Source organism: Mirounga angustirostris, unplaced genomic scaffold (genome assembly GCF_029215605.1).
Source record: "Mirounga angustirostris isolate CCGP_5_RB_7025 unplaced genomic scaffold, mMirAng1.0.hap1 SCAF_16, whole genome shotgun sequence".
NCBI classification, from domain to species: Eukaryota; Metazoa; Chordata; class Mammalia; order Carnivora; family Phocidae; genus Mirounga; species Mirounga angustirostris.
The window spans coordinates 54,611,755-54,630,332 of NW_026991724.1; the positions used below are offsets into that span (position 1 = coordinate 54,611,755).

At 47.6% G+C, this 18,578-nt stretch overlaps 1 protein-coding gene and 1 pseudogene across 1 annotated transcript; one reads left to right on the forward strand and one right to left on the reverse strand.

The window, feature by feature from the left end:
* Positions 1 to 310: 310 nt before the first annotated feature.
* SIGLEC5 (sialic acid binding Ig like lectin 5) lies at positions 311 to 16,686 on the reverse strand. The gene is made up of 8 exons (XM_064581810.1): positions 14,299 to 16,686; positions 13,845 to 14,216; positions 13,345 to 13,620; positions 13,101 to 13,148; positions 12,300 to 12,557; positions 11,620 to 11,719; positions 10,529 to 10,610; positions 311 to 2,248 (listed from the first exon to the last, which is right to left on the reverse strand). The coding sequence occupies exons 1-8, from the start codon at positions 14,333 to 14,335 to the stop codon at positions 2,081 to 2,083; spliced, it is 1,341 nt and encodes a 446-aa protein (XP_064437880.1). The 5' UTR covers positions 14,336 to 16,686; the 3' UTR covers positions 311 to 2,080.
* LOC123841593 (syntaxin-12-like) lies at positions 14,812 to 15,802 on the forward strand (annotated as a pseudogene).
* Positions 16,687 to 18,578: the final 1,892 nt, after the last annotated feature.

Consider the following 18,578-nt stretch of genomic DNA (forward strand, 5'->3'; position numbering starts at 1 on the left):
CTTTTGCCTGAGTTAAGAGATAAGGTGGAATGAAGATCTTAATCGATTAGAAAGTACAGACTGAGGGGATGCCTGGGTGGCTCAGTCATGAAGGGTCCAGTTCTTGATCTCAGCTCAGGTTTTGATCTCAGGGTGGTGAGTTCATGCCCCATGTTGGGCTCCACGCTGGGCATGGAGCCTACTTAAAAAAAAAAAAAAAGTACAGACTGAGGTCAAAGTGGAGGTGGTTGACATCCTCTGTCATTCCACCAGAAATGTAGCCCTAACCGGTCAGTCAGGAATCTATTGATTAGTGCCAATGAGTCTGCCACAAGGGCCCCCCTATCCCCCAAAGGAAGAGGAGGTCATCTGCAGGAAAAGACCCCTTACCTTCACCTCCCCATAGAAGGGAAAGCAGCCTAGCTTGGACTGATCCTTTTCTCTTGCTAATAACTTTCTTGCCCCACCTCCTTCTAGAAAAATTTCCGTTTTGTACCTCAATTAAAAGCCTAATGTCAGGCGCTTACAATCAGAAAAGCTCATTGGTCGCTGGTACTGCAGGGCTGCTAGGGAAGTTTCGGCTGTTTTCGTTTTAGTGCTTTCTTGAGAAAAATAAATAAATAAATTGGTCCAACTCTAGAGGAGGGGAGAGGATAAGCTCTTTCTTCCGCCCAGGCTCTCAGCCGGGGTGTGTGCAAGGACTCCAGGTGTGAAGGCCCAGCCAGTGTCTGCCAGGGGAAGCAGAGGCAGAGCCTCCAAGGGAGGGATCTCAAACTGCACAGCCGTGGGTTAGAATAACATGGAGGTTGTAAGGAAGAAAGCGGAGAGAAGTGCAGATGAGTGGTGCTAAAGACCAAAAATTCCACTGAGTAAATCTGAGGATGTAACTGGCTTTATTCAATGACTCCTGACTTCCGGTAAAGAGACAGGTTGCGCGTAGTGGGAAGTTTTTATAGGCAGGAGGGTGGGGCAAGGGAGTTGTTATCAAAAGAAAGGATTTTTTCAGATTGGGCCATCTTTTCGGGGGAAGATCTTACCCTGCAGGTGACCTCAGCAGTGCTGATCGGGAAATTTCAGATCCTCTGGGGCGCCTGGGTGGCTCGGTCGTTGAGTGTCTGCCTTCGGTCAGGTCATGGTCCCCGGGGTCCTGGGATCGAGCCCCGCATCGGGCTCCCTGCTCCGTGGGAAGCCTGCTTCTCCCTCTCCCACCCCCTGCTTGTGTTCCCTCTCTTGCTGTGTCTCTCTCTGTCAAATAAATTAAAAATAAAGGTCACATTTCTGGGAGAGGTTGAAACTGCCTTTAGTCTTGGTTTGCTGTTGTGGGGGCAAGTGCCTCCACCTTGGGCCCATTGTTTGTTTTCCAACAGTAGCTACAGGGGGGCCGTAATGGACTTTAAAAGCCAGGGGCAGCTGATGCTTGTGATGTATTGTCTAAGGCTAGGGAACCTTGAAGGGGTTTGTGCAGGAAACCCGGGGTTAGCTCTCTGGCTGTTGGACAGATCCCTGTGGGGCCCATCCACGAGACAGGGAAGGGACTGATTGATGGTCGGGAGGGTAAGGAATGTGCTGGAAGAACTGACAGGTACAAGTGGGATGAGGAGAAGACTCCACGGAGATGATAAGATGCTGTATCATGAAGCAAACGCCAGGCCGAGACGCTGGTCTTTCCCTGGGGAGGCTTTGAAGAGCTCTGGGAAGGAGAATGACGCCCGCAGGTTGCTACCCTGTGCTCTGGGCCTGGTCACCCCCAGCCTCAGAGAGCAGTAGGTACTGAGCACAGTGAGACAGGACATTTGTTGGTTGATTTCTGCATGTTAATTTCTTTAATGGCCACAGCCACCTCTGAGGCAGGGTGCATGATCTCTGATTACAGAACGGGAAACTGAGGCACAGAGCGATGAAGTGACTTGCTTGACAGCCTACGTTGGAGCCCAAGTCAGCTCTACCTGGGGACACTCGGCAAGTCCTTCCTGTTTGTATTGACACAGGGCTCCACATGCTTCACCAGTTAGTGCCGGACTTCTCCTCTCCCCCAGGGGCCACGACTCCTCAGGCCAGCACCGGGCTCTAAGCCATCCTCATTCGCTTGTCTTGATCTCATTCACTCACTGGTGCTGGTGGCCTCCTTATCCTCAGGTTCCCTCGACTTCATCTCGTGAAAGCTGAAGGAGGCGTAATGGAGCTCCTGTTCGTCCCCCGAGGGAGGGGCATCCCTGACAGGGGTCACTTGGGCTGGGGGGCTGTCTGGCCTGGGCTTTCGCCTGGAATCCTGAGTAAAGAAGAAACAAGGGAGTCAGAGAAGGAATAAGGCAGGTGTGGTCCCCAAGGGAAGTTGGGCTAAAGGGCATTTATTTATTCATCTTCCTATTCATACATACTTCCTACGAATTCAATTATTCACGCATCCATTTAAAATTCTGTAACGTTGGGACGCCTGGGTGGCTCAGTCAGTTAAGCACCTGTCTTCGGCTCAGGTCATGATTCCAGGGTCCCGGGATTGAGTCCCACATCAGGCTTCTTGCTCAGGGGAGATCCTACTTCTCCCTCTGCCCCTCACCCCACTCGTGGTCTCTCTCTCTCAAACAAATAAATCTTTAAAAAAATAAAAATAAAATTCTGTAATGCAAAAATAATAATAATAATAAAATAAAATTCTGTAATGCTATGACTGTTTGGCCATATTGAAGGCTTACTAATCACGTTTAATCCTCACAAAAAACCAGTGTGAATGATACTTATTCTCCCCATTTTACAGATTAGGGAGACTGAGGTGGGGGAAGGTGAAGTAACTTGCCCAAGTCACTCCTCTAGTCACCAGCAGAGCCAGGAACAAAACTCAGGCCTGCTGTGTTATTGGAAATAAAAAGAGGCAGAAATACTTGAACAAAAATAAAGATAAAATTCCCAGAATTGAAGAAAGATAAACCACCTCAGCTGAAAAGGGCCCCACAAATGCAAGAAAAAAGACCAGGGAAACCACATACCCAATACAGCATAGTAAATCTTAAGAATATCAAAACGAAAGAGAAAAATGTAAAAGTTTCTAGGGACAATGAGTGGATCACTTACAAATGTGCAAGATTCATACAGACATAGATTTTTTTTCTTTTCTTTTCTTTTTCTTTCTTTTTTTTTTTTGCGAGAGAGAGAGAGAGAGCTGGCATGCGTAAGTAGGGGGAGGGGCAGAGGGAGAGGGAGAGAGAGAATCTCAAGCAGACTCCCCAGTGAGCACAGAGCCCGACATGGGGCTTGATCTCACAATCTCATGATCCTGAGATCAAGAGTCAGACACTTAATCACCTGAGCCACTGAGGCGTCCCCAGACATAACATTTCTTAACAGCAACACTGGGTACAAGAAACAATAGGGTACAGTGTTTAAAGCATTGAAGGAAGGGGGTGCCTGGCTGGGCTCAGTGGGTAGAGCGTGTGACTCTTAATCTTGGGGTTGCGAGTTTGAGTCCCAAGTTGGGTGTAAAGATTACTTAAAAGAAAAATAAGACAAAATAATAAAGCATTGAAGGAAAATCACTATGATCCTAGAATTTTTTTTTAAGATTTTATTTATTTATTTGACAGAGAGAGACACAGCGAGAGAGGGGACACAAGCAGGGGGAGTGGGAGAGGGAGAAGCAGACTTCCCGCGGAGCAGGGAGCCCGATGCGGGGCTCGATCCCAGGACCCTGGGATCACGACCTGAGCCGAAGGCAGACGCTTAACAACTGAGCCACCCATGTGCCCGATCCTAGAATTTATATCCTGCCAAGTGAAATTCAAATGTAGGAACATTAAAAAAGAATTTCAAACACACAAGTCCTCAGAAGTCTTAATACAAGAAAATCCAAATTGAAAACACATTGGGAAGAAGAATCCAAATAAAAGTAACAAAACCTGAAAATGCTGCAATAAATCTGGGGTACAAAGGTGACAAAATACCCCAGTAAAATGTGTGGCTGTGTATTAAACAAAAGACCATATAGAAAAATGTTAAGTATGTTCATAATAACCCAGAATGAGAAATGAAGATCTAGAAAAAGCACCAACATTGTGGAAAGTGGAGGGAAAGAAGAACAAGAGATACATAAAAGTACACTGAAGTTTTTTTGTTGGGTGTAAGAGAGATATTAATTTTTTAAGAAAGGAGAAAATGAAATACTGAAAAAAATGGAACCAAGTGAAAGGAAAAGTTAAAATAGGAGAACAAAATCCGCATGTATTAACAACCACAGAAAACACAAATAGAGGAGGTCAAATTGGTTTTGTAAAAACCTGGCCGGCTCAGTCAGGAGTCTCTTAATGCCAGGGTTGTGAGTTCAAGCCCCATGTTGGGTGCGGAGCCTGCTTAAAAAATTCTTTAAAAAAAAAACCTGGTTATATGCTGTTTACAAAAATCACTTCTGAAGTATAAATAAAATGTTGTTGGAGGAACAGAGGATGTAAAAATATCAGACATCTTACTAGCCAATGACAAATTGGTGTATCTATATTAAGATCCAACCAAATAGACTTTAAAACAAAAAGTATCAATAGCAATAGAGAGGATCACTATGTGTGATCAAATGTTCAATTCACTGAGAGGATACAGCATTTCTAAAATACATGGACTCACAACCTGGAGATCAAGAGTAGTATGCTCCACCAACTGAGCCAGCCAGGTGCCCCAAACTGGGATACTTTAAAAAAAAATTTTTTTAAATGGGCTCCACACCCAATGTGGGGATCAAACTCACAACCCTGAGATCAAGAGTCACATGCTCTTCCGACTGAGCCAGAAGGCGACCCTGTGATATTTTTTAAACAAACAAACAAACAAAAAACTGTTAAAATGGCCAACAGACACATGAAAAAATGCTCCACATCACTCGGCATCAGGGAAATATAAAGCAAAACCACAATGAGATACCACCTCACACCAGTCAGAATGGCTACAATTAACAAGACAGGAAATGACAGATGTTGGTGAGGACGCAAAGAAAGGGGAACCTTCCTACACTGTTGGTGGGAATGCAAGCTGGTGCAGCCACTCTGGGAAACAGTATGGAGGTTCCTCAAAAAGTTGAAAACAGAGCTACCCTACGACCCAGCAATTGCACTACTGGGTATTTACCCCAAAGATAAAAATGTGATCTGAAGGGGCATGTGCACCCCAATGTTTATAGCAGCAATGTCCACAATAGCCCAACTATGGAAACAGCCCAGATGTCCATTGACAGATGAATGGATAAAGATGTGGTATCTATATACAATGGAATATTATTCAGCCATCAAAAAGTGAAATCTTGCTATTTGCAACAACGTGGCTGGAACTAGAGGGTGGGTTTTTTTTTAAGATTTTATTTATTTTATTTGAGAGAGAGAGCATGAGAGGGGGAAGGGTCAGAGGGAGAAGCAGACTCCCCACTGAGCAGGGAGCTCAATGAAGGACTCAATCCCGGGACTCCAGGATCATGATCTGAGGCGAAGGCAGTCGCCCAACCAACTGAGCCACCCAGGCACCCTGGAACTAGAGGGTGTTATGCTAAGCGATATAAGTCAATCAGAGAAAGACAATTATCATATGATCTTGCTGATATGTGGAATTTAAGAAACAAAACAGAGATTCATAGGGGAGGAGAGGAAAAAATAAAACAAGAAGAAATCAGAGAGGGAGACAAACCATAAGAGACTCTTAATCATAGGAAACAAACTGAGGGTTGCTGGAGGGGAGGTGGATGGGGATGGGGTAACTGGCTGATGGACATTAAGGAGGGCACGTGATGTAATGAGCACTGGGTATTATATAAGACTGTTGAATCACAGACCTGTACCTATGAAACCAGTAATACATTATATGTTAATTTTTAAAAAATGAAAAAAAAACTGTTAAAATACTTCAATGTCTATATACAAATTATTAGAACTAACAAGGGAGCTTAGGGGCGCCTGGCTGGCTCAGTCAGTGGAGCATGCGACTCTTGATTTCAGGGTAAGTTTGAACCCCACGTTGGGTGTAGAGATAACTTAAAAATAAAATATTGGGCGCCTGGGTGGCTCAGTTGGTTAAGCAACTGCCTTCGGCTCAGGTCATGATCCTGGAGTCCCGGGATCGAGTCCCGCATCGGACTCCCTGCTCAGCAGGGAGTCTGCTTCTCCCTCTGATCCTCCCCCCTCTCATGCTCTCTCTCTCTCTGTCTCATTCTCTCTCTCAAATAAATAAATAAAATCTTTAAAAAATATATTAAAAAATAACTAACACGAGAGCTTAGCAAGCTGGAAGAATATAAGATCAATAAATACGTAATTGCTGTTCACACACTGTTGCATCTACTGAGAGAATGAAGACAATCCTCAGCATCCAGACCAGCACCCCAAAGAGCTGGGTGTCACTGTGAAGAGATGAACATTTATAGTGGAGCCCCAGAAGAACTCTGCAGGGGTGTTCAGTCCCACCAAAGTAGAAAGTAGAAGGAGAAGCTGTTTGGACAAATTAAGGAACTGGCTACTGTTCAATCTTTTGCCACCTACTACCAACACTCCATGTGACACAGATCTCTGTGACCAAAGAATGGAGTCTGAATGTGCTCATTTCCCCATCACTGATTCAGGAGAGTGAGTTATTTATTGAAATATGAAATCTCTTAGAAGAAAAATACATCTGCAGAGGATGCATGAGGCCAGATTTCTTGTGCAGTATCTGAAGTCCAAAAGGATGAGTTGATTCTTGAACAAAATGACATTATATTTGCATCAAATTCAGCTGCTTTGATTCAGCTAGCCATGACAGTTAAAAACAAGAATATCGGGGCACCTGGGTGGCTCAGTTGGTTAAGCGACTGCCTTCGGCTCAGGTCCTGGAGTCCCAGGATCGAGTCCCGCATTGGGCTCCCTGGTCGGCAGGGAGTTTGGTTCTCCCTCTGACCCTCCCCCCTCTCATGTGCTTGCTCTCTCTCATTCTCTCTCTCTCAAATAAATAAAATAAAATCTTTAAAAAAATTATAAAAAAAAACAAGAATATCACAAAATTTTCAGATGGTATCTCTCTGTAAAAGCATGGTGCAGGAGGCTTATGAGTAGATCTAAGAATGCTCCAGCTACCAAACCAACAGGAATCTAAATGACACCTAAGACCAATTTGTAATTTTTTTAAATTCTAAAACACTTTATAAATTTTTTAAAGTTTATTAGTATTATTATTATTTTTAGTAATCTCTACACCCAGCATGGGGCTTGAACCCATGACCCTGAGATCAAAAGTTGCATACTCCTCCCACTGATCCAGCCAGGTGTCCCAACCTTTCATAATTTTTTCTTAAAGATTTATTTATTTATTTGAGAGAGAGTGAGGTGTGTGTGCATGTGTGCACGAGTGGGGGGGGCGGGTAAGGGGAGAGAGAGACAGAGTTATGAGCAGACTCACACTGAGCACAGAGCTTGGTGCAGGGCTCAATCTCACCACCCTGAGATCATGACCCGATCCAAAATCAAGAGCCGGCCGCTCAACAAACTGAGCCATCCAGGCACCCCAACTCTTCATAAATTTTTAACAAATGTTTTCATCCTGCATATCATTGATGAGTGATCAGAAAATGCACCTTTAAAAAGATAGCATTTAAGGGATGCCTGGGTGGCTCAGTTGGTTAAGCATCTGCCTTTGGCTCAGGTCATGATCCTAGGGGCCTGGGATCGAGCCCCACGTCGGGCTCCTCTGCCTCTAGCTCCCCTTGCTTGTGCTCTCTCTCTCTGACAAATAAATAAAATCTTTAAAAACAATAAATAAAAAGATAGCATTTATAATAGTAACAAAACTAGTTATTAAGGAAGTAAAATAACAAAAGGTTTGCAAGACCTGTCTGAAGGAATTCTACATCTTTCTTGGAAAAACTTTAACTAATAGATACCTGTTCTTGTGCACAAGAAGACTTGAATTTATAAATAAGTAAATTCTTCCCGAGTTGATACACAGGTTCAATGTAATTCCAGTAAAAAACCAACAGGAGTGTTTTTTGGAACTAGACAAACTGATTCTAATGTTTATATAGAACAGCAAAAGGCCAAGAATAGCCAAGACGCTATTAAAGAAAATTAAGGAGGTGCTCCTGCTCTATCAGATATCAGGACTTGGTCTCGAATTATTGCCTTGCCTCTAGGGACAGTTCTGACTCAGGGACAGTTAAATTGACCACTGGAATAGAATACATTTTGATGTATGATGGGGGCACCTAGATGGCTCAGTCAGTAGCACATGTGACTCTTGATCTCAGGGTTGTGATTTTGAGCTCCATATTAGGCATGGAGTCTATTTAAAAAAAAAATGAAGAAAAGGGGCACCTGGGTGGCTCAGTGGTTTAAGCGTCTGCCTTCGGCTCAGGTCATGATCTCAGGGTCCTGGGATCAAGCCCCACGTCAGACTCCCCAGTCAGCAGGGAGTCTGCTTCTCCCTCTCGTTCTGCCTGCCACTCCCCCTGCTTGTGCTCTCTCTCACTCTCTTCCTCTCAAATAAATAAATAAAATCTTTAAAAAAAAGAAATTATACTTGAATATCCTTCTAATCTTAGGATAAGAAAGATTTTCTTTTTTTTTTCTTTTTTATTTATTTATTTGAGAGAGAGAATGAGACAGAGCACGAGATGGGGGAGGGTCAGAGGGAGAAGCAGGCTCCCCGCCGAGCAGGGAGCCCGATGCGGGACTCGATCCCGGGACTCCAGGATCATGACCTGAGCCGAAGGCAGTCGCTTAACCAACTGAGCCACCCAGGCGCCCAAGAAAGATTTTCTTAAATGAGACCCAAAAGTCACTCAACAGAGAAGAGGAGATTGGTGAATATGGTTATATTACAATTAAGAACTAACGTTCATCAAGGTCACCTTTAAAAAGTGAAGGCAAGTTAATCACTGGGAGAAGATATTTACAATGCATATAACTGGGAAAAAAGTATGAAAATGTATAAAGCTCTTCAATAAATTCAATAAGAAAGTCAAACACCCAATACGGCATTGGGCTGCAGATGGGACCGGGCATTTTAGAGAGGAGGTGTTCGTATGCCAGTAAGACAGAGAGATTTTCATCCTCACTGGCAACCAGTGAAATGCAAATCAATACCATAGTGAGATAGTGAGATGACAAAAAAATTTCAGAAAACCAAGTGCTGCAGAGATTACAGATCAACAGGATACGAAAGGCACAGATGGATGTATAAAAGGATGCATTTGCTCTGGAAAACCTTGTAAATCGGAATATTCACACACCCTCCCACCTAGTAATTAAATCCTTACATAATGCTGAAGAAAAACTCTTGCATGTGAATGCAATGAGATATGCAAGAACATCTGGAACAACTCAAATGTCCAGCAACAGGAGCTTAGGCAATAGACAAAATCATAAAATGAAACAGACAACTGCAACTTCATGCAACGTGGATGAATCTCCATGACATAACTTACAGTGTTGGGTCTACAAAAGCAAGTCCAAGAAGAGTGCACAGAATGTGACCAACCTTTGTAGGTTCAGAAGTAATTAAACTAATCAGCATCTATTTCAGGCATACGTATATGGGATAATGTTAGCAACAAAAGATTCAGAGCAATGGTTACTGGGGATGCGTCACAGAGCAACCTGAGCAGATGGAAGTTAGGGTCAGTGTTTGAGGTCTCAGGTTGGACGGTAGGCTCACAGTTGCTTATCATATTGTGAACAAAATGAGTAAATACTAATGAACAATGCTTGTTCCTGCGATAAGAGGTTGGTCACAAATAAAACATTTTGGATAACACCATTTAGGGTAATATGGATGTAATTTTATAGGGGAGAGGGGACATGTTGCATACAGCTAGAGTGAGAGACAATTGCAGCCCCCTGCCCTCAAAGACATCACAAATATGAGAGGGCGGAGATAAGGCAAAGGCGGTGATGTTGTGTGAGGGGCCCCTCAAGACAGGGATGGACACAGAGCTCTGGGCACATAGGGGAGAGAGGCATGGACACTGGCAGGGAGGGAGATGGCAAAGGTTTCCCAGAGCCGAAGATGCTGGTACTGGAGCTAGAAGTATGATCACACAAGGTGGTCTGGTGGAAGTCGAGACAGGAGAGCATTCCAGGTGGGAGGAACTGTACATGCAAAGGCCTCAAGTCATAGGGGAGCAGGTGTGTATGGAGACCATGAGAAGGTCGGTGTGGCTGGACCATAGCCAGACCAGGGCTGGAGTGGCCATCAGGGGAGACTTCTAGAAGTACTTTAAATATCAGACCAAGAAATGTGACTCAATTCTCTAAACAACGGGAGCAAACAACATAATTGAAACTCCCAAATGGCTGGAAAGCAATAGATTTCGGGAGAGGTTCTGTCAGGCTATGTCCAGCAAAGAGTGATCAGCAGGGGTGGGACAAGAGGTGACCAGAGGGCCACTGGGTCTGGGAGATGAAGGCGAAGAACAGAAGGGATGCCAACTCCCAGGTGTCCACCCAGGTGACCAGCGTGGAGCAGGGGATGGGGAAATGCTAGGAGCTCCATCTGGACTCTGAAAGGACAAGCCCGGGGCCCCGCAACTGCATGAGAGGACGCCAGCATCACTCACCCAGGCAACTGTACCCATGACAGGATCTTCATTACCCAGGCCCTCTCGACTCCTGGATGCTTGCTTCCTGCGGGCTTTTACTCTAAGGGGAGAAACGAACACACTGCAACCAGGATGGCTCAGGCACCCATGGGCAGGCTGCCCGTTCTCTGGTGAAAGGGCATCCAGACCCCGGAAGTAACCTCAGACCTTCCTGACCTGCAAGTAAGCACTCCATCCCCCTGGATGAGCAGAGGTTCGGCCAGACCAAACCTCCATCACTAAAGATCCCTCTAACACATTAAAAACTTGTGCCCGAGTGGTCATAGCAGTGTTATTTGTGATAGCCAAAAAGTAGAAACAGCCCAAATGTCTATCAGTAGATGAATGACAAACAAAATGTGCTCCACCCATGCAATGGAATGGTATATGGAAATAAAAAAAGGATGCAGTATCGGGCGCCTGGGTGGCTCAGTCAGTTACGCGTCTGCCTTCAGCTCAGGTCATGACCCCGGGGTCCTGGGATCGAGCCCCACTTGGGCTCCCTGCTCAGCGGGGAACCTGCTTCTCCCTCTGCCTCTGCCTCTCCTCCCCACTTGTGCTCACTCTCTCTCAAATAAATAAATAAAAATCTTTGGAAAAAAAAGGATCAAGGACTGACACATGCCACAACATGCATGAACCTTGAAAACATCATGCTAAGTGAACGAGGTCAGTCACAAAGGACTGCGTGTTGTATGATTCCGCTTACACAGAATGTTCGGAATAGGCAAACGTAGGGAGACAGAAAATAGATTGGCGGTTGCCTAGGGCTGGGGGAGGATGGGGACAGGATGAAAATTAAGGAGTGGAGGGTTTCTTTGGTTTGTTTCTCTTTCATTTGGGGGCTGATGCAAAAGTCCTATAATTGTGGTAATGGATGCACAACTCGGAATACACTAAAAGCCATTGAATTGTACACTGTAAATGTCTGGGAAGTATATCTCAGGACAGCTGTTATCCCCCCACCGCCCAAAAGAGATGCCCTCTGGATCTACTCTACTCCGCTCTGCATTTCTGGGATTGAGTGACCTCTCTCCGCACTCCCTGTACCTCCCCGGACAAAGACTTACATGCAAAAGAAGATGAGGCACAGACTTAGGGACAGCAGGGCCCCAGCACCAGCACCTCCAAGAGCGGCAGGCAAGGCTCCTGCCAGGAACACCGATTTCCCTGCAGAGAAGAGGTGTGTCAAGACTCACTTCCAGGACTCAGTCTCTTGCTTTCCTACCTCCTTGCAGAACTTGCTGAAGGGCCAGCTTAGGCCAGAGATGGAGCAGCACCCTATCCCACCAATCGCCCTCTGTGCAGGCCCCAGCCCCAGCCAGCCCCAGGCTTCTCTAGGACTCCCTTCCCCTACACCTTGGCCCCCAACAGCCCCCGGACCTGGCAGCACCAGGATAGCCATGCTCTGTTTCCCGTGGGCGTTCCGGGCCTCGCAGCTGAGTCTGAGGCCAGAGCCCAGCGGCCCGCTGAGGCTCAGGGAGCTGTTGGCCCAGGGCCCCGCCGAGCTGGAGGTGATGGTCCAGGAGGCGTTGCTGTGGTTCCCCTCCAGCAGCCCCTCCCCCAGCCGCCAGCGCAGGGTGGGGGCCGGCTGGGCTCAGGAGGAACAGCTGCAGTGCAGCCCCTCGCCCTCCCAGGAGCAGGAGGGGCTGAGCAGCCGCGGGGGGTCTGCGGGAGGGAGGCGAAGGGTCAGCGGTGTCTCTCCTGCCCAGGCCCCGGGCAGCCTGCCCCCAGGGGTCCCCACACTCACAGAGCACAGAGAGATGCAGGGAGATGTGCTGGGAGCCCAGCGGGTTCTGAGCTTGGCAGGTGAGGTCTCCTTCCTCTGCAGCCCCTACTTGAGGCAGGTCCAGGTTTGCACTCCTGTAGATGGGGGTGGCATTCTGGGCGGGGGACCCCCGGAACCAGCTCAGCTCGGCAGGGGGACTGCTCTCAGCAGCACAGAGCAGACCGAGAGCCTGGCCCTCCAGGATGAGAACCGATGAGGTGTTTTGCAGAATCTTCGGGACTTTGGGAGAGAGATGCAGAGAGAGGGCACCAGCTGTGGGAGGCTGGCAGTCTCCATCCCTCCCTCCTTTCCAGGAGCTGGTTGGCATCTCCCTCTCCTTTCTTGACCCACTGATTTGGTTCCATCAGGGTTGAAAGCCTGGGCTTTACACCCAAAAGAGGTTGACCTCAAGTGTCTGGGCTTCATATCTTCAGAGGAGGCTCAGTGTCCCACTGGGACGTGCCTGGACTGTTTGGTGGCTTCACTCAGTGAACACAGCAGGAAATAGGATGGAGGAGGCTGGGATGGAGGGGTAGGTGGGAAACCAGAGGAGTGAACTGGTGAGGTGAAATGGGCTTTGAAGAGTTTGTGCGCATGTGTGAGCGTGTAGGAGTGCAGGTGCGTACGTGGGAGGTGGAGGAGGGAGGGTGGTGATTTTTATCCTTGCTTTTCCCATATCTGATCCCATTAAGGCTGTGATCCCCACTGCTTTGCTGGGAGCTGACCCGCTACCCCCACCCCAGGGCCAGGTCCCAGCCCCCAAGAAGACAGGTTCTTTCCTACCTGCAACATCGCTGAAGAAGATGCTGATGTTGAGTTTCTGGGGAGCATCTGGGATGGAAAGATATGGCCCTGCTTCAGACGTGAAGACTGGAAGTTGACCCAGCACCCAAGGAGGGGTAGGGGAACCGGGAAGGTGGGGATTGCTGTTCTTGTCCACTCCCCACCTACACTCCCAAGGCGCGCATGTGCGCATACACACAATCCCCACTGCCCTGAGGGACCCAGCCATCCCTCCAGCACTCACAGGAGACATTGAGCCTGATGGTTCTTTCCACGGTGTCCTGACCTGGCAGGTGCACCTGACAGGTGAGGTTGCTGCCATGGTCCTGCAGCCTCGGGGTGAGGATCAGCACTGAGGAGTGGAGGGTCTGGGGGTCCAGCGAGTCAAGAGCATCCCCCACCCAGGAGAAGGTGAGAGGTCTTCCCTCTTCGCAGGATCCCAGCATACTGCAGGTCAGGTTTGTGGGATAGCCAGACTTCAGGGGCTCCGGAAAGTGGATGTCGGGTTTCTGTGTCAGGGCTGAGGAGGAGAGAGGGAGGTGCTTGGGCCCCAGGGAGGTGGGGACCCAGACTGTGACCCTGAGAGGGACCAGGGCCTCAGGGCACAAGCTGACCCCGGGCCCCCATACCTCTTCCCACCATCCCAGCCCCAAGACCTGGAGCAAGGAATGTTCCAGTGTCCGGTTCCTGTTCTATGAGGGGGTCTCCACGTCCCAGAGCCCTCTTCTGGGGCCCCTGCCGGACCTGCCACCTGCACCATCAGCTTCTTATCTCTGTAATTATATTTCACGTTGTCTCTCTCCATTCGGAACTTGTAGACTCCCTGGTCACTCTTCCTGGCCTCTCTGATTCTCAGGGAGCAGTTGTTGTCCCAGGGGTTCCCGATGAGGTGGAATCGGCCCCGGGCCTCTATCATCACCATTTTCCTTTGGTCATTTGTAGCCACAGGATAACGGCTGTCCCCATTCCGGAACCAGTACACGTAGGGCTTCTCACGGGAATACCACGGGCTCCAGGGGTAGGAGAAGGAGCAGGGCACGTGGACACAGAGACCCTCCTGCACCGTCACTGAGTCCTGCACTCGGAGCTCGAACCCTGGATCCTCCTGCAGGGACCCTGGGGGGACACGGAGGCTCAGCTGCGGCTCCAGCCCACTCCCACCTGTGCCCAGCCAGCCCCCCTCCCTTGGCCCACTTACCCCCCCACAGCAGGGACAGCAGCAGCAGGGGCCCCATGTCTGCACCGGCCAGGGCAGGAGCCCGGGTTCGGGTCCCTCTGTCAGGGAAGGAAATGGCCCGAATGGAGGGTGAGGCCAAGGAAGCCCCAACAGGAAGCCGGGTGTGACAGAGCTGTGGTCACCACAGAAGGGGAACTTTGTCAGCACGGGCCATGGGAGGTGAAGTGGGGGCTGAGAAATCATCCTGGCTCGCCTCTGTATCTGACGCAGCCGGTGAGAATACCGAGGCCCCCTGGAGGCTGGGATGCTTGTCCAGATGTGAATCTGGACGTGATCGCCTTCCAAATGATGTTTATATCAAGAGTGAGGTCAGCGGAGGGCCGGGGCAGCTGGAAAAGAGAAACCGAGTGTGCAGGCAGCCTCAGCCCCTTCCCGCAGCCCTTTCTCTTCCCAGTTCCCCATCGGCCTGTGCATCCAGTCCCGGGGCTGCTTCAGGGAATGCTGTGCAGGGCCAGTGGGTCTTAGCTCCTCACCATGTCCTACAGTCCCTTAGACATGTACCAAACCTGGAGCCCTCTGAGCCCCAGGCTCCAGGATTTCAACAGTCATCCAGACGCATGGCAGCTACATCCAGCCAATCTGCGGAGCCGCTGCTCAGATAAAGAATCTGATGAGCCAACTAGGAAGCAAGCGGGACTCAAGCAACCAGAGGAAAATCTGCAACAGTTGCAATACTCCACAAATGCCAAGGAAACAAATGAATCACTAAACTGGAACTTCAGAAAGATGGCCTCCTGAATGACCTCTCTGGGCTGTAAAGGATTTCCAGGCTGTGCAGGGAAGAGTGTCTGAAAAGGAAAAGGAGCTTATTGCCAGAGCGAGAGATGGATCTCCTCTCTCTGTGGAGGAGAGGCAAAGAGAGAGCAGCTCCCCTCATTTGACAGCCATGAGGAGTGGAACCAGATGCAGAGCCAGGAGGATGAGATGGCCATCACAGAGCAGGATCCAGAACTTACTAAAGAGTGAGGAAGGGGAATTTGGCAGCTGCAGGCTGACATTTTGGATGTCCATCGGATGTCTAAAGATTTGGCCATGATAGGGGCGCCTGGATGGCTCAGTCGGTTAAGCGTCTGCCTTCGGCTCGGGTCATGATCCCGGGGTCCTGGGATCCAGTCCTGCATGGGGCTCCCTGCTCAGCGGGGAGCCTGCTTCTCCCTCTGCCTCTCCCCCCGCTCATGCTCCCTCTCTCTCTCAAATAAATAAAATGTTAAAAAAAAAAAAAGATTTGGCCATGATGATCCATGACCAAGGTGACCCAATGACAGCAGAGAAGCCAATGAGGAAAGTTCCAAGTTGCATGCAGACAAAGCCACTGGTCAGTTACAGCAAGCTGCTTCACTGGCAGAAAAAAAAATCTCACAAGAACATCTACACTCTGGTGCTTGTCCTGTTAGTGATGACTGCAGTCTTGGGACTTATTATCTGGCAAATCGGAAGCAATTGCCTCACAGCTGTCTTTTGCTGAGCTGTTTTCAGGGGCCAGTGCTTCTTGGAGTCTTGCCAGAACAAACAAATATCACAGGAAGAGAACATATATGCTGAAGCGACCTGTCATAATTTAGTTAGAAACTAATGACTAGCTAGACAGTGTTTTTCAATTTACATATACATTACATTGATTTCTCAGATTAGTAGGAGTTAATTTATGTGGATTTTGCCTGCTTTTGTATTCTGATTGCCCTTCATCTCGAGTGCTTACTGAAATTTGCATTCTAGGGGCGCCTGGGTAGCTCAGTGGTTAAGCGACTGCCTTCGGCTCAGGTCATGATCCTGGAGTCCCGGGATCGAGTCCCGCATCAGGCTCCCTGCTCGGCGAGGAGCCTGCTTCTCCCTCTGACCCTCCTCCCTCTCATGCTCTCTCTCTCTACCTCATTCTCTCTCAAATAAATAAATAAAATCTTTAAAAAAAATTTGCATTCTAGATATTCCTTTTTTTTTTTTTAGATATTCGTGTTTTGACAGGTGACACTAGAATCTTGTAATATCACATTTTTAGTGTATACAAGATTCCTCTTTTTACTAGCAACAGAGATAGAATTATCTTCTGGCACCCAGGATATTGGAGCCTGTCAGAAACTATATAATAAGCCAGCATTTTTTATTATTTAACATTTTCTTTTGAATTTCTAAGCAGAAATCTGCTTTGAAAGATTTTGGCAATATCTTTAACTGGAAAGCAAACAATTTCACTGTGATCCAGATTAAAAGTATGGATTGGAGGGGCGCCTGGGTGGCTCAGTTGGTTAAGCGACTGCCTTCAGCTCAGGTCATGATCCTGGAGTCCTGGGATCGAGTCCCGCATCGGGCTCCCTGCTCAGCAGGGAATCTGCTTCTCCCTCTGACCCTCCCCCCTCTCATGTACTCTCTCTCATTCTCGTTCTCTCAAATAAATAAATAAAATCTTTAAATAAAAAAAAAAAGTATGGATTGGAGCCGTCCAGTTGTCGGAGTACATGTTATTCTGGGTTTGAAGTTTTCTTTATTATCTGCTGGTGTCCATGGCAAGCTCGCCCATACACACACTAAACCGTCTTGTTCACTGTTTAAAGCGGTGAATTTAATTAACATAACTATACTCTCTGGGGTCTCTCTCCCCCAGTCTGTATAGAAAGGGAGATTTAGACGAAGCATGCTTTTGAAAGACAAATGGGAATTGTTTGGAATGATTTCATTTTATTGTTGTTCACTTGCGGTTCTACGGTCCCAGTGAACAATGAATGTTGCTATCTCTATGAAAAGGCTGTCCCCTACCCTAGAAGTGTTGCTGGGTATTGGATGGCAGGAAGATTCTAAAAGCTATGTTGAAGTTGGCTTAAGATTTAGTCCTCGTGAACCTGGCAAGAAAGTAACGAAAAGGCTCATTTTTGTAAATAATACTGGTTTGGAATAGTGATGTTCGACTTATGTTAATAGGAACAAAAGATTAATCTGTTCGTGCATAGTTTTAGACAAAAAAAATGCTCCAATAAAAGATTGCTGCCTTGTAATAAGAAATATATATTTTTAAAGATTTCATTTATTTGCCAGAAAGAAAGAGAGAGCACAAGCAGGGAGAGCGGGAGGCAGAGGGAGAAGCAAACGCCCCACTGAGCAAGGAGCCTGATGCGGGGCTGGATCCCAGGACCCCGGGATCACGACCTGAGCCGAAGGAAGATGCGTAACCGACTGAGCCACGCAGGTGCCCAAGAAATATTTTTTAAAAAGAGAAGGGGGGGGGCGCCTGGGTGGCTCAGTTGGTTAAGCGACTGCTTTCGGCTCAGGTCATGATCCTGGAGTCCCGAGATCGAGTCCGCATCGGGCTCCCTGCTCAGCAGGGGGTCTGCTTCTCCCTCTGCCCTCTTCCCTCTCGTGCTCTCTGTCTCTTCATTCTCTCTCTCTCAAATAAATAAATAAAATCTTTAAAAAAAAAAAGACAATTCTATTTTAAAAAAAAGAGAAGGGGGAACTAGTCCTGGAGATTCAGTGTGACTCACCCTCGAGCTGAAAAACCCTGAACATTCTGGAAAAGCATCACTTAAAATTTTCTTAAAACCATGCAAGTTCTGGCAAGGAAGAAAGGAATTTCCAGACCCAAATCCAAGGGAGGGTGGAACGCAGAGGGAAAGCTAAGTTAAATCCCCTTTGTTATGAGGGGTTTTCGGAGCATGGCATCCTCGAAAGTTTGTCCTCATGAATCTGAAGGTCTCATGGAACAGAGATGGCACAAGTCCACTGAAAAGAGCACGTGTTAAGGGGGACCGGTGCCCCATTGGGCGGGACCCCAAAAGTCTGGCTTCAGCAGAGAAGCAAATCTGCCACCCTGAAACTAATGAAGCTCCATCTTCAAGGGACCCTTTTTTGAAAAGTCCTGGCAGGGGCTCAAAGCATGTATGAAAAGACCCTGTAATCCCACTGCCCTCTTAGGAAAGAAACTCGATAAGGTTTCCCCAAACTTGACATTTGACATAAACATTTTAGACATTCTTGTAACAAGCTGTAGGATTGAAAGACAATTTCTTCATGTGTCTGGCTGGCTCAGTCAGAAGAGCATGCCACTCTTGATCCGGGGATTGCGAGTTTGAGCCCCACACTGGGTGTAGAGATTATTTAAATAAATAAATAAAAACTTAAAAAAAGAGTATCAGTCAAAAAAGGTGGGCAACATGTGTTATGCAGGTGTGCCAGAGAGGTATTCCATACTACTAATGAAAATAGCCTCTAATTCTTGGGAGTTGTCTCATATTTTGACTTTGCACATTTTA